This window comes from Arvicanthis niloticus, chromosome X, assembly GCF_011762505.2.
Source record: "Arvicanthis niloticus isolate mArvNil1 chromosome X, mArvNil1.pat.X, whole genome shotgun sequence".
NCBI lineage: Eukaryota > Metazoa > Chordata > Mammalia > Rodentia > Muridae > Arvicanthis > Arvicanthis niloticus.
The window spans coordinates 54,897,855-54,917,643 of record NC_047679.1 but is presented as its reverse complement, the minus strand read 5'-3'; the positions used below and the strand labels follow the sequence as shown (position 1 = coordinate 54,917,643).

The window sequence follows — 19,789 nt, the reverse complement described above, 5'->3', positions numbered from 1 at the left end:
CTAGGGCCCCTGGCTCAGGTGAACATCCATTCTTTCATCTGAGTCTGTCAGCTTCTTAGCTCCGCCTGGATTCTCTATTTTCTCCTCTATCTACCGAAGGCTGGATTCCTCTTTAGGAATACAATCTCTGTTAAGGTTGTCCTATGTGATTGACATGTATGTCCCCAGAGACCTACAGAATGATCAGTAAGCCTCCACCTAACTCCACCTTCCCAGGTTCCTCCCTCAGAGTGGCTGGCAACTGGAGCAGAAAGCCGACCCACTGCAATCTGTGGTTGAACTGGAAGCTGAGACAACCCCCACCACCACCCACCACAATCTTTTTTCCTTCCCCAGCCTCCAACATGTAAAACAGAAAACCTCAAGGACAGTGAGGGGTTAAGCTCCATATATGGAAATAAGCCTCCTTCCTGTGCGGGAAAGTGTTTTAGCTTCAAGTACACACACACACACACACACACACACACACACACACACACACACACACACACACGCACGCACGCACGCACGCACACACGCACACACACACGCGCGCGCACACAGACACACACACACTCGGCGGCGGGAGGGCGGGGCGGAGAAGGGGGGCACACGGGCGCGCGCGCGCCTTCAGATAAAATTCCCGAAGCTCCTTCTCTTTGGCGGGGGCGGAGGGTGGCGGCCAGCAGGGGCGGGGCCGGGAAAGGCCACCTTGCGAAGACAGAGGGATGAGTCATCAAAAAGACTCTGGGAAAGGAAGCGGAACTAGTCATCAGAGCTGGGAAGGAGCTGGTCAGTCATTAGACGCGGATACTGTCAATCACAGGTTCTTCACCAATGATCTGGGAGTCTCTCAGGCCTCGCAGACCGGAAAAGGGGTCTTGGGAGGCGGTCTAAAGCCGCTGAGATCCGAAAAGCTTGGGCACTGGCGGCGGCCAAGGCTACAAACGCGCGCAGGTCCCCGGGCAGGAAGATGGCGCTTGCCGTCAAGGTCACATGGCCACTTTCGGGCACTAAAACGAAAGACTAGCGGAGAAGAGTAGAGACGGCCATCATGGGGCCAGATTTTCAGAAAGCTTTCAGGATTTTCAAGTTGGTTTTATTTTCCAGTTCCCAAGCACATTTGTCTTAGTTATCAGCCATATTTTAAACACGTCATACAGCTATGTGAAAGGGCGCGGTCTTTGGGCTTTTTTTTTCTCCCTCTGCAAGCCTGAAAAGGGGTGGGACGAAGCCAGGGCTAGAGTGGTTGTAGAAACTGCAGGAGAGCAGCACTTGGCAGATCGAAGGCACCTACCCGGGTCTTTGACAGGCTTGGAAGAATAGGAAGGGAAGCTGATTCTGCCCAGTACTCTTTTTTTTTTTTTTTTGGTTTTTTTTTTGTTTTGTTTTGTTTTTTGTTTTTTGTTTTTTCGAGACAGGGTTTCTCTGTGTAGCCCTGGCTGTCCTGGAACTCACTCTGTAGACCAGGCTGGCCTCGAACTCAGAAATCCGCCTGCCTCTGCCTCCCAAGTGCTGGGATTAAAGGTGTGCACCACCACCACCCGGCCTGCCCAGTACTCTTAATCCCCAAAAGGTCTGTGTCAGGCTTAGGTAATGAGGTCTAATGTCTGAGGTCTCTCCAGTTTGGACAGTTTGCTTTTATTTGGCACCTATTTCCTTGAGTTAAGATAAGTTCCTGAATGGGTTCAATGTAGTGAATTCAGGATCAGAAATCTTAAAACTTTACAATTTACAAGATAAAATAACGTCAGTCTGTGTAAAATTTGTTGTTTATAAAAATGCTCACAAATGTTACTTTGGATTTTTTTTTTCTTTTGGATTTTTTTCTCTGTAGACCAAGCTGGCCTCGAACTCAAAAATCTGCCTGCCTCTGCCTCTCAGGTGCTGGGATTAAAAGCGTACACCACCACTGCCCAGCTAATTTGCCAAGCATGGTAGCCCATACCTTTAATCCCTGCACTCAAGAACCCGAAGCAGGAGGATCTTTGAGTTTGAAGCCAGCCTGGTCTACATAGTTCCAGGAGACCCTGGACAATAAGGAGAGACCCTATCTCGAAAGGGGGGAATCTTTTTGAGCTGGGCATGTGTATTCCTTTAATCCCAGTACTTTGGGGTGGGGGCAGAAGCAAGTGGATCTCTTGAGTTCCAAGCATGGTCTATAGAGGGCTCTAAGACAGCTGGAGCTACACAGAGAAAGCCTGTCTTGGAAAACCAAAAGAAACATTTTTGAGACATGGTCTCTCTATTGCACAGCTCTGGCTGTCCTGGAACTTACTTTGTAAACCAGGCTGGCCTCTCACAGAGACCAGCCTGTCTCAGTCTCCTGAGTGATGGATTTAAGGTATGTGCCATCACACCAGGCTTGAACAGTATCTTAACTAATGGATAAAAAGGGATTCGTCCACATCTTGGCTAGTATGGTTATGGGGCCTTTACTCATGGACCCCTGTGTTGTGTGGACCAGGGAAGAGTTGGAGCCTATACAAATTAAAAAACAAACAAACAAACAAAAAGGCATTTTTCAGGAGTCAAAACACTCTAAAGATGGCACTCTCTCTTTTTGTTCTTTCTGCTATTTTTCATTTCCCTCTGCAATCGGATATCTTCTCCATCCATAGTCTCATCAATATCAGCAGTCCTTAACCTGTGGGTCTAGACCTCTTTGTGGGATCAAACAGCCATTTTACAGAGGTCGTCTAAGACCACCAGAAAACACTGATGTTTACATTACAATTCATATCAGTAGCAAAATTACAGTTATGAAGTAGCAATGAAAATAAGTTTTATGGTTAAGGGTCAGCACAGCATGAGGAACTATGTTGAAGAGTTGCAGCCTTAGGAAAGTTGAAAATTGCCTTCCTTAGTTTAGAGTCTAAACTGAGCTGTTCCATGATTTATAAACAAACAGAAGAGCCTGGTGATTCCAAGCCTGGGATGGGTTATGACAGAAGCAAGCTTGAAGAGTACCTAGGATAAGAGACTGTGGCAGAGAGAGTACCATCTTCCTTAGTCTTGTCATGCTCAACTCGGCCATGCAGTTCAGGCTATTGCTCCCATATGCTCTCTGTCACCACACTGTGAGGAATCATCAGAACAGTCAGTGGTCTGGCATTTGTTTGTTTGTTGTTTTTTGTTTTTTCGAGACAGGGTTTCTCTGTGTAGCCCTGGCTGTCCTGGAACTCACTCTGTAGACCAGGCTGGCCTCGAACTCAGAACTCTCCCTGCCTCTGCCTCCCAAGTGCTGGGATTGAAGGCAAGCGCCACCACCGCCCGTCTGGTCTGGTTTTTTTTTTTTTTTTTTTTTTTTTTTTTTTTTTTTTTTTTTTTAATTTGAGACAGGATCTTTCTTTGTTATCCAAGCTGGTCTTGCATTTGTGATCTTCCTGCCTCAGCCCCTTGGGTATCTGGGACTGCCGTTGGGCCCTAACTTCTCTATGTTTAGTTTCTTGACTCATTGTGAGTCCATTCCAAAGTGGAATTCAAGAGAAAGCGGGGTTGTCATCTCTCTGTTCGATTTTTCTGAAACACCTGCTTCTCTCTCAGCCTTTTAGTGGGGCTACAGGAATCCTAAGTATAACTCTAGGCCATTTAGGAGGAAACATCACTTAAGCCTGTTCATGGAAAACCAGACTCTTTTGCTCACTGTAAAGGCTAAGGGCTTAGAGATTTACAGACACTCACGTCATCATAGGAGAGAGAGTGCCTAAGTGGAGAGCTTGAAAGAGGGTGTGGCAAACCCAATCCTGTAGTGCTTCAGAAAAAGATACATTCCCAGGGGCACTCTGGAGAAATGGAAACCTGACAACAAAGACAAGAGCATCCTTGATACCCAAAGCAGCACTTGCCCTCTCTCTTTCTTTTGCTTTCCACACACCCCAAACAGCATCTGTCTTAGCGACCCATTATAGGGAACAAAGCTAGTTTGAGTGCTGGAAAAGCAGGAAAGGGGCCTGCTTTGTCCTATCTTGGACACCAGGTGGCAGTAAATCACAACAGTAGTTCTGAAAAACCCATTTGGAAAATGGACCTTGAGAGCCCTTGAACTATTTTCCTCCTCCTTGTTCCCTACATGAAACTGGAGAATAAGAAGCCTTTTCAGGTGTGATGGATAATAGTCGTTCAGGGAGCCACTTCCAGCTGAAGCTTCTTAGACTGCTTCATACCAAGCACTGTCTTTTCTCTCAGCAACCTCAGTGTTCAACTGTTGAAACGCTGATCAGGCTGCCTGAAATAAAGTCATAGGCTCTGCTCTTCTCACAAAGGTGTTTCTCAGCTGCAGATAAAGAAGGCTTGGAGAACCAAGCAGCATACATGGGTTGGTCCGAGGCCCCTGACACATATACAGCTGAGAACTGCCTGGTCTGGCCTCAGTGAGAGAGGATGTGACTAATCCTCAAGAGACTTTAGGCCCCAGGGAGTGAGGAGGCCTGGAGGGGTGGGGGGGAAGGAGCACATCCTCAGATGTCCTCAGAGACAGAGAGGAAGACTAATGGGATGAGGAACTGTGGGAAAGCAGACCGGGAGTGGGGTAACAACTGGAATGCAAAAACTAAAAAAAAAAAAATAAAAATAAATAAAAATAAATTTATAAAAGAAAGTTATTTCTCATTCAAAATAAAAGCAGATTTATTTTTAAGCAAAAAAGGAGGGGTTGAAGAGATGGAGGCTCAACGGTTAAGAGCATTGACTGGTCTTCCAGAAGGCCTGGGTTCCACTCCCAGCAACCACATGGTCTGTGACTCCAGTTCCATCACACAGGAAAGTGATGTACATACATGGAGACACAAATAAAATAATAATTAAAAAATGTTTTTAAAAAGAACAAAGGTGATCTTTTAGGCATGTTTCTAGATGCCTCCACCCCCTAGAAGAGTGCTTTTTTTTCTTCAAGGAAGTCAGTCGGAGAAACTCAAACATGAGAACTAGGTGGTTCTGTTCAATTTCTGCCTCCCCATCTTGTGATCCTGGGCATGGTGAGAATGACACGGTGTAAAAACACTGGGTTGTGACTGACCCACTCTACTGCCCCTTCCTGTCACACAGAACTGCTCCCAGCACTTTAGTCGCACTTCAGAGGCTCTGATTCCTACATTCCTCTGCCTCTGCCTGGAACCATTTTGTTTTGTTTTGTTTTGGCTGTCCCTGAATCTGATGGACTCTCCACACATGGGCTTTGGGGGGGGGGGGGGGGAGTGTTTATTTTTGGTTTGATTTTTGTTTGTTTTGAGACCTGTAGCCCAAACTGGGCTTGAACTCAGGATTCTCCAGTCTTTACCTCCTGAGCTCTGGGATTACAGGTATGTGTCACACACCCAGGTAGACCCTCCCTGTTCTTAGTGACTGTAACATGAATGCCCTGTGTCTTGCTCTCGTACTTTATCTTATGATTTGTGAGCAAATCTGCTCTACAAAATTATGAGCTCCATAGGAAAGAGCAAGGACCAGGGTTTTTCTTTTTTTCTTTTTTTCTGAAAACAGTTGGGGCCGGTATCATCAGAATCAGCAGAACAATGTGTTATATTTGCATAGTGCTTACACTTTACAAAACGCATCCACATACATTCTCATTTAAGTCTCATGACAGCCCTGTGAGGTAGGTGTTATCTTCTCTAGTTGAGCAAACAGGTTAAGCAACTTGCCCAGGCTTAGACAGCTGGGAGGAGGCAGAGGTGGATCTGAATGCAGGTTTTTCTAATCCCCTTTCTAGTTCTTCCAACCGTCCGTGCCTGCAATCTTGCCTGGAAACACCTTCCTAGAGTCTGAAACCATGCGGACTCGTCCAGAGAGCCCCCATGTCCAAAGAGTGTTTCAGTGAAATCCTATTTTGATTAAAAATGATCGATGTGCATATGAAGGGGAAGCTATGGGGTAAAGCAGGCAAAACTGTGCATTCATAACTGGTGACTAACACATTTTTTTGTTAGGCTGGACAGTAGTCAGTGGATCATCAAATTATCTAATTTGGGGGGCTGGGGTAGCATTTTATCTCACTGTGTAACCCATCTTGACCTTGAACTCAAGACTTTCCTGCCTCAGCCTCCCAAGTACTAGGTTTAGAAGCATGAGCCACCATGCTGGTTCTGCCGATAATTTTGTTTATTTTTTAAATTAACATTTATTTATTTTTATTTTATGTGCATGGCTGCTTGCTTGCATGGAGGTCTGTGTGCTTCTGTTATGGCATCAGATCCCCTGGAACTGTCACTGGGTACTGGACCTGGATCTTCTGGAGAAGCCAGTGCTCTTAATTGCTGAGCCATGTCTCCAGTCGCCACCCCCTTTTTAAAGATTTATTTTATTTATTTATTTATTTATTTTATTTTTATTTATGTGTGAAAGTCTGTGTATGTGAGCCAGCTGATGTGGGTGCTAAGAACTGAACTTGGGTTTTCTGTAAGAGCAGCACTCACTCTGAGTCATCCGAGCCACCTCTGCCCAGTACTGAAATTAATGACTTGGATGAGGTATTGATGGCATGCTGTTCAAATTTTAAATGATAAGGCATGTACCTCAGAGGTAGGGCCCTTGCTTGGCATTTGTGGTTCAATCACCAGCAACACACACACACTGCCATGCTGTCAGAAAGCTCCCAAAAGGCTGCCATGAAATGAAATGTAAATCTTCAGAACCCAGTTCATCAAATGCAGATGCTTCAACCCTTGGTAGCAGAGACATGACTTCCCATCCATCTTTGTGCACGTTTTCAAGTGTTGGAGGTGACCCCATGCTCATCAATTTTAGGCATTGGCTCCCCAAATGTTAATCAGTTCAGCTCTACAAGGGCTGAGGGTGAGGAGGGATCTCTGCCTTCTGTTGTGCATAGTAGGCCACCATGGGAGACTGTTCTGAGCTTGGAGTTGGACATTACAAAGGCATTAGCAACCTGGAGCAAAGTACAGAAAAGAGCATGCAGGCATGTGAGAGGACGGGGACAGCACTGTGTACCAGCTGTTTATCCTGGAGAAGGAAGGGACAGAGTGACAGTGTGCTGGTTCAGGGTTCAGTTTGCAGAAGGAGTTACCTTGTTTTGCTGTAGAAGCAGGCATTGCTAAGAGAAGAAGGTGGGTAATATGGGAAACAGACTTGGACTCCACTAAGGGACTTCAGAGTCATTTATAGAAAAGATCCAGTCTGCAATGGCCTTGAGAGAAGGAGACTGGAAGCCCTTAAGCAGGGGCAAGAGCAGTACATTGCCTAGACTAGTGAGGCCATATCTCTGAAAGCATAATTTCAAATTTCAAATAAAGAGAACAGAGATAAAAATTAGCTGTAGCCCTCAGAGCAGGCACCTCTTAGCCAGTTATTATCTCTGCCTCCAATCTCCCTGTCTCTGGCCTATTCTCCTCTGCTCCAGAAATATCCTCCTGAATACTTTAGCATGACACTTTCCAGATCAAGTATCACAAGATCTCAGAGAGCCCAGGGGTTATCTGGTCAGCCCTTTAATCAGGCGGTTCACTACCCACCCGCACATCAGCCCCGTGGAGTGCTTGTCCAGTCATGGCCTGGCTATCTCTGCTGAGAGAACTGCTGCCCTTTGGGCAAGTCTGCTGTAATTGCAGGGTGCTACGAATACATCAAAGTGCTCATGTTGGGATCTTAGGGCATTTGGGTTTTTTTTTCTCCCCTTTTGAAACTATTGGTAATAAATTTCAAAAGACTCTAAGAGGCTGCAATCAGAAGCTGAAACTTTTATTACAATTTTCCTTTATAAAGAAAAAGGGAAGAGCAGGGCAGTGGATGGAGCTCGGTGGGAATGGAGCTCACCTAACAGGCATAAGGCTTTCCGGTCCATTCCCAGCACTGCAGCTGGACATGGGTGTGCACATCTGTGGTCTCAGTACTCAGGAGATGGGAGCAGGAGGGTCAGAAGTTGGAGTCGTATTCTGCTACACAGTGAATTTGAGGCCAGCCTGGGCTCCATGAGACCCTGTCTAAAAAAAGCAAAGAAAACACAACTCACAAGAACAATAAACAAGTAAGTAAATAAATGTTTTTTAGAAAGGCAAAAAAGAGCAGCATTTTAATGCCCAATCCAAATCTGTTTTCCTACAACTTCCACCCATCAGATCTTGGAACATTTGGAGTCAGTCATACATAACAAACCAACAGCTTCAAGCCAGCACTCAGGAAGCAGAGGCAAGTGGATCCCTATGAGTTCCAGGCCAGCCTGGTCAACATAGCAAATTCCAGGCTGGCTGGGGCTACATAGTAAGATCTTGTCTAAAACAAAACAAAAACAAATACACAAGGCCTACAGTCTTTCTCCTTAGCCATCCCATAGTGAGTTACCCACATTGGGCACATTTCTCCAAGCACACTCAGTTCTCTCCCTGTTCCCACCGATCTCCTCTGAGCATCCTTGTTGTCACCTCTGCTGCAGTCTAGAATTTCTAACTGAACAGAGGATACCAGGTGTGGTCCAATGAGTGCAAGATAGCACATGCACGATGTTTCTCTCCTTTATTTAGAGAGATATATTCTTATGAACAATACCTCTCACACCTTATACTTGGCTGTTGCATTTTGGACTCCAGAAAAGGGACTTTACAAGCTTTAGGTTAGTTGGTAAATCTGTCAAGTGACTAAAGCAGAATCTTGTTGCAGTTGAGCTCCCTACATCCACCTTTACTCATTTTGAAATTTTCTGCCTTGTCCCAAGAATGCTTTGTCTAATTCCAGGCAACTGTGGCCATGGACTTTCCCAGTGTCTCCATCAAAGAGGGTGAGGTGAACAGGGGAATGACTAGTTTTTTTCTGACTGTACAGTGACAAAGAATCTTATTTTGTTTTATGGGTGATCCCTAAGGAGCCTTGTATTTATTGTTGACCCGCTCCCCACCAGTGGTTCCATATCTATTGATCTGTTAACTGTGAGATTCATCTTCCTCATCCCAACAGGTAATCTTGAGGCTGAAGAACACATCCATTCCATTTTCTGTGGGGTTTTAAAAACCACCACCAGGTGTGCTGTAGATATGCTGTGGGAGCTGTTATTGAGCAGACCGTGACATAGAGCAGTTCTGAGCAGCCAGAGGTTCCTTAAGGCTAGACTGCTTTCCTTAGAGCATGGCTCCTGATAGTATGTGCTGGGATGAGCATCCTTCTCCCTGATACCTATATTCGCTAGCACAGGGGCAGCCCTACAGTCATAGTTACCATTCTTACATGGGGATTTTAAACAACTGACCCTACACACACACACACACACACACACACACACACACACACAGAGAGAGAGAGAGAGAGAGAGAGAGAGAGAGAGAGAGAGAGAGAGAGAGGACAAATACAGATCCTCAGATAGCTGTGTCTAGCACCCTATTTCTATACCCTATAAACACAGATGATTTGTGCGGCGTGAGCTCAGGGCCCCTGCTCAGCAGTAAGGCCCACCCAGACCATGAAAGCACATGGGTATAGGATGACTGTCAAGCATTTTGAAATCCTGTCTGTCTTGCCCGTCCAGGCCTTTAAAAAGTATGAGGACCAACTGAAGCTTCTCACTGATAGGTCCCTGCTTTGCTAAGGCATCTTGAGTGTGTGAGAAGAAATAGTGTCTAAATCACCCCCATGAGACAGTCTCCTAATTTAGAGTCTCTTTATTATGAGAGGCCTCATTGGAAATATCTTAAAAGTTGCAACTAAAGGTTAAACATAAAAATACAGACAAAATGGACCTAAGCAGTGACGTCATCCAGGCCCTCAGAGGGCGAAGGACATAGTACAGTCATTTCATTTGGCAGCTACTATTGAGAGTTTTCAGGATAGCCAGAGCACCTCCTGACCACACCTATGTCACTCCTTGGCTTTCTCCTAGTCTTGTTTCCACTTTGTCATCCTCAGAAGGATTGCAGCACACAGGCCATGAAAGAACACAGCTTGGTCTTTATTCAGGAGTCACATTTTGAAGATGGTCATAGCACACTTGTTACATAGTAGATATTTGGCAACCACTGGTCATTCCTAATCAGCTTCTTTCTTTCTATATTTAAAAAGAAAAGCAACCTAGGACCAGGCATGATGGTACACACCTTTAATCCCAGCACTCAGGCAGATCTCTAAGTTCAAGACCAGTTTGGTCTATGTAGCAAGTTCCAGGACAGCCAGGACTACATAGAGAGACCCTGTTTCAAACAAAACAAAACAAAACAAAACAAAACAAAACAAAACAAAACAAAACAAATATAAAAAGCAACCTGGGGACTGGAGAGATAGCTCAGTGCTTAAGAGCATGTATTACTCTTGCAGAGGACTTGAGTTCAGTTCCTAGCATCCATGACCCATAGTTGATAGCTGTCTGTAACTACTGCTCCGGGGATCTGATGTACACAGACACATACAGAAAAATAAAACCTGGGCTGGAGAGCTGATTTAGTTAAGAGCACTTGTTACTCTTGCAGAGAACCTGGGTTCGGTTTTCAGCACCCACATGGTAGCTTACAACTATCCCTAACTCCGGTTCCAGGGGCATCAGACACACTCATGGTGCACACATACATATATACAGGCAACACTCATACGCATAAAATAAAATAAATAAATCTAAAAAAATAAAAACAAAATCTTTTTAAAAAAGAAAACATTTTGCTGGACATAGCAGTGCACACCTTTAATTCCAGAACTCCAGAAACAGAGGCAGGTGGATATTATCTGTGAGTTCCAGGCTGGTTTGGTCTACACAGCAAGTTTCAGGCTAGCCTGGGCTACCTAGTGAGACCCTGTCTCAAAAAAAAAAAAAAAAAAAAGACACACAAATCAAAATCAAACCAACCAAACAGTGCAACCCAACAGCAGAGCCTTTGACCTAGAGATGTTGCTTTTATCCAGACCCTCCCTGCTTGCTCACCGAAGCTAGAGCTGCTGATGCTTTAGGGAGGCAACCAGTGTGGACTAGAACAAGTCCATGAGGATGATGACAGGATCATAAACTACTGGATCGAATTCTACGTCTCTTTTTTTGTTACTTTTTTTTTTTAACGATAGGGTCTTGAGGCTGGAATGATGGCTTAGGGTGTTAGCATCTTCTGCTCTTCTAGAGAACCTGAGTTAGGTTCCTAGCACCCATGTCTGGCAGCTTGCAAACACCTGTAACTCCAGCTCCAGGGCATTGGATACCCTCTTCTGGCCTCCAGGGCACCTGGATACATATAGTACATATGCGCGCACACACGCAAGTACACACACACATACACACAGAGAGAGACAGAGAGAGAGACAGAGAGAGAGAGAGAGAGAGAAAGAGAGAGAGAGAGAGAGAGAGAGAGAGAGAGAGAGAGAGAGAGAGAGAGAGATCCTCAGGCAGTACAGGCTTCCCTCAAGCTCACTATGTAGCCAAGGATAATCTTGAACTCCTGGTCCTCTCCTTCCTGTTCCTCCATCCAGGTGTAAGTGGGTTGGACTATATGCCACTGGAATGACTTCTCTTTTCACAATCACTCTGTGATTATTTCCCAGGTTCTCCCTGATGCTTTTGTTACTATATGCTAGTATCGTTGTTTCAGAAATTATAAAGGAAAATAAGAAGCGAGGGGAGAGGGCCCAAAGCTATTCTCCAATTATGAAATCACTCAACATGCACTCCCTCTCCCGGTCTCTCTGGTAACTGTTCCTGTGTTGGTTCAGCCATTGGCTGCTCTGGTTTCAGGCAACACATTCATGTATGAGTTCTGGCTTTGATCTTTGTATACAGTACCTTGCACTGGTCCCCTTCGCACATCATCCTGCCTTGTGATGGCTCATCTCCTTCATTTTGTCAGGGTCACTTTGAAGAATTCTATTCCTGGCTTCGGAGCATCAGCAACCCTGCCCAACTGTCACACTTGATGAGCAGATTTCAACTGCAGCCCTTCAAGTCACGGAGAACAATAGGAAACCCCACAATGCTAACCCTATGGGGCCCCACCTTGAATCCATCCCCCAGAGTTGTTAGGGAGCCACTAGTGACAGTCCCCCAGAGAAATTGATCTCCAATGACTTATGCTATTCCAATTCACAGAAAAAGAAACCTACATCCCTTGAGGGAAGAATGGCACTCTTGTAAGTCAATGGAGACAGCGCAGGTCACAAGCTGATGCCACATGTACTGCATATCCACAGGAGAAAAGCATTTCATCAGGTCAGAGGTCAAGCCTCCTCCTAGCCACCAGTCCAAGATGAGGGCAAGGTGATGACCACGATAGTGGTGGCACTGGAGGAGGTGGTGGCAGCAGTGGTGGTGGCTTGGTGGCAGAGGAAGGAAGTATTATTTTTGTTGTTTCATTAGGAGGCCCGAGGTGATGGGAGGTTTCTGCTGCAGGAACTCAAAGCGTCGGGAGGCAGGAGGATGGTAGAGCAACATGATTAGGATCGGAGAGGCTTTGTGCAGGGGGCCCAGGACAAGTAGAGCAGAACCCAGACTTGTAGGTGCCACAAGGCAGGAGGCCACAGGCTGTTGGAGCATTGAGCTTCCAGCCTGAGCAGGCCCCTGGCTCCAGAGGCTGTTGAGGCAGGCCTGCGCAAGGGAGGCAGGTTGGGAGTGCTAACTGGATTTTTTATTTTTATATCAAGACACTGTGTTTAAAATTTTTACAAAGGACAAACTCCATGGGTTTCCGTTAGTGTTTTAAGAACTTTTCTTTAAAAAAAAAAAGCCAACAACTGAAAAAAAAAAAAAACACTGCTGTTTTGAAAGATAAATGACAGACACAAAGAGACTGTAAAGAAAATGGGGCAAACTTCTGATATCATGTCCCCAAGGGCAGAGGCAGAACCCAGATTATATACCCAGGGGCCCAATAAAGGTCAGGGCCTCCACAGTACTTCCTTTACCAAACCTAGGCTCCTCCAGTCAGGCTGATGCTGCCAACCTTTGCAGAAGCAGGCCACCCTGTCGGCTCTGCAGTCCTCTATGGGAGGCCCAGAGCCAGTTGGTGCTCTGTTCTTGGTGGCCCTCCAGCCCCATCCATTGCCTCTTCCTCCTCTCACCCCATAGTCTGTTGTGCCCATCTGTCACTGTCTTGGAGGGTCCTTCTCCTTGGTCTGTTTGTATGAACATTGGGAGTCCCAGAACCAGAGAGTCCTGATCTTGGAGCCCTCCCTTCCAGAGCTGCTTAGCACTCAACGGGCTGGAAAAGCATTGGTTCCAATTTTTAAAAAAAAATCAACAAAAACAAGACCCAGAGAAAAGACCAAGTCTAGGGGAGGAAGAGCTATCCTGCTCTTTAAAGCTCCCGAGTCTGCAGTTGGTAGAGGTGCAGTTCCGAGAAGGCGAGCACCAAGGGGGTGTCCGGCTGTGGCTTCCAGGGCCCCAGGAGTGTCTGTGGTCAGGCTCAAGGAGCTGGTTCCAGTTGCTATTCCATGGGTCCTCAGTACCAAGGACTCATATGCGTCCCCATTTGAAGGACCTACTCAGGTTCTTGTCTGGATTTGTGTTTTGTACATGCGGGTGCATGTCCACATCTGTCTGTGTTTGTGCAGATGGGTCTGCTGTAGGGTGTGGGTGCGTGCGTGTACATAGATGTGTATGTGTGTGCATGTGTGTTTGTGGGTCTGGGAGGGAGGGAGCTGGGAGATGGGTTGTGCTCTGGGATAGAGCTATACACGGGTAGTCGAGTGTGAGTGGGGCAGCCCGGTACTATTGAACCCTGCGGCAAAGGTGTTATAGGGGTGCAAGGTCTGCAACCCAACCAGAGAATTAGGAATCATAGTGATGGTGTTGGGAGTCATGAGTGGGATGTCATCGGGGGAGCGCCGCAGGGTCAGAGTATAGTCGGGCAATGCTGTGAGGCGCAATGTGTCGTGTGGGGGGCCAGCCTCACACTCATGGTGAGTGGGACCCAACTGTAATGCTGCCAGCTCCTCCTCTGGAGCAGTTCCCAATTCAGGGGCACCTGTTCCCCTTTGGGGGCTAGGCTGCCTCAGGGGCTCCTGGCGCCGTTTGTCCTTACGGTAATAGAGGGCAGCAAAGGCCAACACATTGAGAAACAGGAGGGAGGCCCCCACAGCGATGGTGACACTTAATTCAGTGGAGTAGTCTCGGGGATTCTCGACCAGAAGTGGCCCTGCATCCTGGTCCCCATTCCAGGACCCAGGAGCATTCTCGTTGCTGTAGGCAGGCGAGATGGCTGGCCGCTTGGTGCTCCAGGTCTTGCCGTTGGGCCTACGGGTGATGTGGGAGCTGTGGGTGGTGTCCGGGGGCGGCACTTTGGTGGTTGTGGATGTATAGTGGAACATGTCATGCAGGTTGTACAGGTGGGGCACCAGGTGTTTCCAAAAGGCTACCTTTGTGGCTCGGTAATGATCCCGAACCCTTGGTTTCAGCCCGATGTGAAGGTAGAGCTGGTCCCGGGGATTGTATTTGGACCAGGCCACTTCCTCAAAGCGGTTGGCCTTGGTATGAATGAACTTGGTATCCTGGGGTACCGGCTTGTTGGGATCCCTGAAATACCACATTGAAATCTGGGGTCACCATGCTACCTAAAGAAAGAAAAGGCTCAGCCTCCTCACTCCCACCAGTTTAAAATCTCCCATGACTTCCATGTTTTTCAGGGTCCTGTCACCTCCCCCACCCCTTTCTTCCCCAGTGCTGAACTCCTAGTTCTGTGGCAGGCAGCATGAAAACATCTCATTCTTCCCTGAGCTCATCTGCCGCTGTCAGGCTACGCAGATGCTCTGTCTCCTCACATGCTATGAGGATCTATCAGTCCTTTGAGTTGCCCAGTTTTATCAAGAGCACTTGGAAGCCTTTCCAATGCATATTTCTCCCCCTGCATACTACCTTTGACCAGCTAGCTCACCCTGAATCCCACAATTCTGCCAGTGACACCTCCCTGCTTAGTCCCTACGCTAACAGAGTCCTGAACTCTAACAGAATTAGTTTGGCGGCTCCAGTTACCAGGGACTGGGCTGTGCTGAGCAAGAGCTCTCCTACCTCCTTCAATAAAAACAGAAAATTGAAGGAAGGGGGGATAGCACAGAATCATGACAAGAAGAAGACTTAAAGGGGTTAAGCAAGCTTTAGGGAAATGCAGAGAGAGGGAGCTAATGGAAGAGCTTAGAGAGAAAAGCAAAGGGAAAGGCATGCTGGGCTCCCAGAGACACCCGTTTTCTCCTTACCCGGTCTTGGCAAAGTTGGTCCAATAGGTCATGACAACAGCACTGAGCATAACATCATTCTTGGAGAAGTTGCAGGGGAAAAGGTCAGTGGGACCTACCATAGGGACACCAAAAACATAGGGCACTTCATCCCCGTGCGCTGCATCTGACCATGCGGGCTTCATGAGGCTCTGGCAGTGATGGTAGAAGGCGTAGAAGTAGGTAGGTGAGCCATAGCGGGCATGCAGATCGGCTGTCACCACTGAAGGCTCCACCCACTGGTGGTCAGTGAAGAGTGCTACCAGTGTTTTACGGCGGGTCTCAGGGTTGTCTCGGTCTGCCCAGTCTGTATACATGAACTTGATAGTCTCTCGCAGGGTGTCCTTACCCTCAGGATAGCCATACAGATTGTCCACAAAATTAGAGACAGAGTAGTCAAAGTCAGTGCCAGAGACACCATCCTCGGGGTCCACTACCCCTTCCACAAACTTGAGACCCTCACCCTGGTTGACGCCTAGCATGATATCATAGTTGAGGAACTCGCCCTGTTCCATAAGGATCTCAGGGTCATCAGGAATGACATCACCATCAATCACAGGGCCAAAAGCCACATGGTAGCGGGCCGGCTGAATGTCCTGTTCTACCAGCTCCTTGGCACTCTTTTGTCGAAGACAATCCACCATGTCCACAGTGTCCAGGACGTTACAGCCCACTTTGTCTGCCAGCAAGCTGGTGTACTTCACTGGTTGGTAGTTCACAGCCCAGCTAGATAGAGCTGAGCCACTTTGGATGATGGCCCTCTGGAAAAGTCCTACAGAATACAGGTGGCAGGGGGTCAGAGCTGTCATGTCACATATGGCCATAAAACATTTTATTTAGCTTTTGTCACTGAGGCTACCCTGTGCTGTGAATTAGCTATGAAGGAAGAACTAGTCTTTTATCAGGCAATATCAGGACAGGATGCAGGGGGGCGGGGGGTGCTGAGCCCCTTCTTTGATTGTTTTCCTGTCACCCCCCATCTCCATGTGTGTGTGTGTGTGTGCGCACACACACGCACACGCACACGCACACGCACACGCACACGCACACGCACACACACACACACACACACACACACACTCACACACACACACTGCTTCCCATTCCCGGTACAGGGTACAGGGGTTGGTAACTTGGGGGTTAAGGGAAATGCCAGGGAGAATTAACCCCTTGGGTCCCAGACATGAGCCTCCTTATGTTCCCTCCTCTCTTTATCACTCCTTGTCTCTCCCTCTTGCTTCCTGCCCAGCTGGGCCCCGTTCTGTGCCAACGCACCACCAGGGAGCTGGCGCTTACACCACAAAGGGGTCTCTTTCATGAGAGATGAGAAATGCAGGGAGGAAAGAGCCCCACATTCTGGGAGTTTAGGGACGAATCCCAAGAGCAAAGGCCCTGGGGTCTGAGAGTCTCCTGGCATGTGCCCTGGCAGTGTGGACTCTGCCCAGATCCCCTTTTGCAGAAGATATGGACATATTACATTCAGATTCCCAGAGCTAGAGGGACCTTATATCCTTAATATCCAAAGAAGATTCTTTCACCTCTCTAAAGAAAGAACTCTCTCTCCCTGGCCCCAAGGGAGTATTTGGCTCTCAGGTACACAGGGCCAATGAGAAGATGTTTTACATGCGCAGAGAGCAGGAAGAGAAGTACAGATTACTGCTTAAGGGAGAGCCATTTCCCAGATTATCTTATGTTTATTAGCGCTGGGGATGAAACCCAGAGCATCCTGCAGGGTAGGTGGGCATCCTGCAGGGTAGGTGGGCATCCTGCAGGGTAGGTGGGCATCCTGCAGGGTGGGTGGGCATCCTGCAGGGTAGGTGAGTGCTTTCTCACTGAGCCATACTTCTACCCAGAGAGACCAAATCTTGTAAGAAGCCAGGTCTCTAGAGTTATGTGTCCCTTATGATGCACAGCACAGTGCCATTCCAGGAAGGCCTTATCCCAGTAAAGAGTCCCAGTCAGAAGAGGTACCAGGCCTCTTTACAGACACAGGCATCCTTATAGCCAGTTACTTCACCCTCCTCTAGGAGAAAAAAAGAGGATTCTTGTTTGTTCTACTGTCACCTAGAAACACTCTTTCCAGTGGTGCTAGAGATGAAACTCAGGCCTCTGTCCCTTCATTCATACATGCATGCATCCATCCATTCATTCACTCACTCACTCCTATTCTCTCTTAATTCATGCGTGTGTGCATCTGTGCATGTGCGTGTCTGTGTGTGTGCACCTTCTTCTTCTTCTTCTTCTTCTTCTTCTTCTTCTTTTTTTTTTTTTTTTTTGAGACAGAGTCTTGCTGGTAGCCCTAGCTGGCCTCAAACTTGTGGCAGTCCTCCTGCTTCAGCCTCCTCAGCACTGGGATCGAAGGTGTATGCCACCATGCCCGGCTTCCTATTTCCTCTCTCTACAGAAGTGAGCTATACTTTAGTCTTCTGTCAGTGTAGTTTCTAGAGAGACTTAGGGGCAGAGCTTCTGGGGGCAGTGAAGATGGTTCCTCACTTTCAGACACAAGCCTTCTTCAAAAGACAGCAGGGCTTCTTGTGAGAGCACTCCCTCACAGGGACAATCTCAATGATAAAGATGTATTCTTGCTCACATCCTTCCTCACTTTAGAGAAGGGCACTTATTTCAAGGACATTTTTTTCTCCATAAGAAGCTCAGCTTTGCCTCTCAGAAATACACTGTTCTCTATAGTCTAGATGGAGAGAGAATACTCCCTTGCCTAGCAAAATAGGACCTATGAAAGCCCATCAGAAACTGACTGGCAGAGAGACCCACACCAAAACAAGGTAAAAATGAGTATCCTTTCAGCAAAGTGGATATCCCTGGAAGGAGTCTGTGGTCCAACAACAGTCTGCCTCCTTCAAAGCAGCCTGTCTCTCAATCTGGAGCATCTTACTTTGGACTCACTTCTCACTCTGGACCAATTCTCCTCTTGTACAGACATGTCCCCCCTCCCCGTTCCCAGAAAGGGTGTTTCTTACACCTAGAAACCAATTTCCACCTAAGATTTTGACTCTGAAGTAACATGTCCTTCCCATACTGAGAGATTTCCTCCCCTACAAGGAACTATTGTCCCTTCAGAGAGAAGCATTCTATTCCCACTCTCCCAAATAAGACTCCCATGTGAAACGAGGAACATTGTTCTCAGGGTGTGAATGGGGATTCTTTCACATGAGGAGAAGCACTTCTTCCTTGCAGAAACATTTCCTTTCACCTCCCCCACAAGAGACAGGGAATGGATCGGAGGGCTGATTTCCCTGGGCACGCCTGGGATATGGAGCCAGGCATTCTGGAGCCTGGGATACCTGAAGCTCAATGGGTACCAGCTGTTCTATGTTGGAGGGTGGTGGTGGCGCATGCCTTTGATCCCAGCACTGGGAAAACAGAGACAGAGGCAGAGGCAAGTAAGTCTCTGGGTTCAAGGCCAACCTGGTCTATAGAGGGAGTTTCAGGACAGCCAGGGCTACATGGAGAAACTCTGTTTCAAAAAAAGAAAGAAAGAAAGAAAAAGAGAGAGAGAGAGAGAGAGAGAGAGAGAGAGAGAGAGAGAGAGAGAAAGGGAAAAAAGCTGTTCTAGTTGATGCTCAAGAGCTACTTACCCTCAGAATGATGAGACAGTGTGAGGAGACTGACACAGGATGCACCGATGCCAGAGCCAAAGACAGTAATTCTACGGGGATCTCCTCCAAAGAAGGCAATATTCTCACTCACCCAGCGAAGGGCCTGGATTTGATCAAGGAGCCCATAGTTGCCCTTGGCAGCTTGATCCCCAGTGCTCAGGAAACCTAGAGCCAACAGAAAGCATGAGAATAATGAAGGCGGAGGGGATGCAGGCTTTGGGTTATGATGGCAGGAATGAATTTGGGGAGGCGTCACATGGAGGATAAGCATGCAGCCATGTAGCGCTTCCCACCTCACAAATGCCAACATAAATGATTGCTTCTTTTTGGAAGGCCCAGCATCACCAATATAGGCAGGGAAAAACCCCTGCTTCCCACCCATGATCTACTTTGGAAAGGGGGCAGACGATTTGATGTGGCTGTTTCCTCTAGGCAGAAGGGTTAAACTGCAGAGCTTACACATGACCAGAACCCAACATTCTCTGCCCTGATACAGTATCTGGGGATATGATCCTAACATCAGTCAAGATAGAATGGGGAGAAAGCAAGGACCCTGGAGCCAAACAGCCCTTTGTTAAATGCAGGATGAATATATCTTAGACATGTGGCCTTCAGCAAGTTATTTAAAATCTCTGGGCCGTAGTTTCCTCTTCTGTAAAATGGGGATAAAAATACCTCAAAGGGTTGTAACAAGGATAAAATGAGCATAAGGCAAGCACGTGGTAGATCCACAGTTACATTTTCCCCTTCGTTCTCTCTCTGAAGTGAAGCGCCCACAGGCAGCGATCCCTAAGCTCGCCTTGCTCTTCCTGTGCAAATCTGTCCATCTCCACTTCTTCCCAGGGCTTTGGTATGGCCCCCTTCTCATCACTCTCAGGGCAGGGCCTTACTTCCCTTCCTCCAACACCTAAGCAATTAAAAACTCTAAGGGGATGCAGCCCAGCAATCTGTGTTGTTAACAAGCTCTCCAGGTGATGCTGATGCCTGCTAAAGTTGAGAAGCCACTGGGTCAGATCATCTTTTTCATGTGATGGAGAAATGAGGAAGTCAGTGCACTGCGTTACCACAGAAACAGGTCT

The 19,789-nt window shown here is 47.3% G+C and overlaps 1 protein-coding gene across 4 annotated transcripts in view; it reads right to left on the bottom strand.

The window, feature by feature from the left end:
* Window positions 1-7,653: 7,653 nt before the first annotated feature.
* Window positions 7,654-19,789, bottom strand: part of Nlgn3 (neuroligin 3) — a 30,376-nt gene continuing 18,240 nt past the window's right edge. For 3 of the 4 annotated variants that reach the window (XM_034485290.2, XM_034485291.2, XM_034485292.2), the window contains 3 exons: window positions 18,690-18,875; window positions 15,076-15,865; window positions 9,848-14,398 (listed from right to left, as the gene is read on the bottom strand). In XM_034485290.2, coding sequence (XP_034341181.1) covers window positions 13,555-14,398; window positions 15,076-15,865; window positions 18,690-18,875 — 1,820 coding nt within the window. In that variant the 3' untranslated portion in view covers window positions 9,848-13,554. Of the gene's footprint in view, window positions 7,917-9,847; window positions 14,399-15,075; window positions 15,866-18,689; window positions 18,876-19,789 lie in introns of those variants that run through there. The other variant, XR_004604543.2, reaches the window with a different exon arrangement.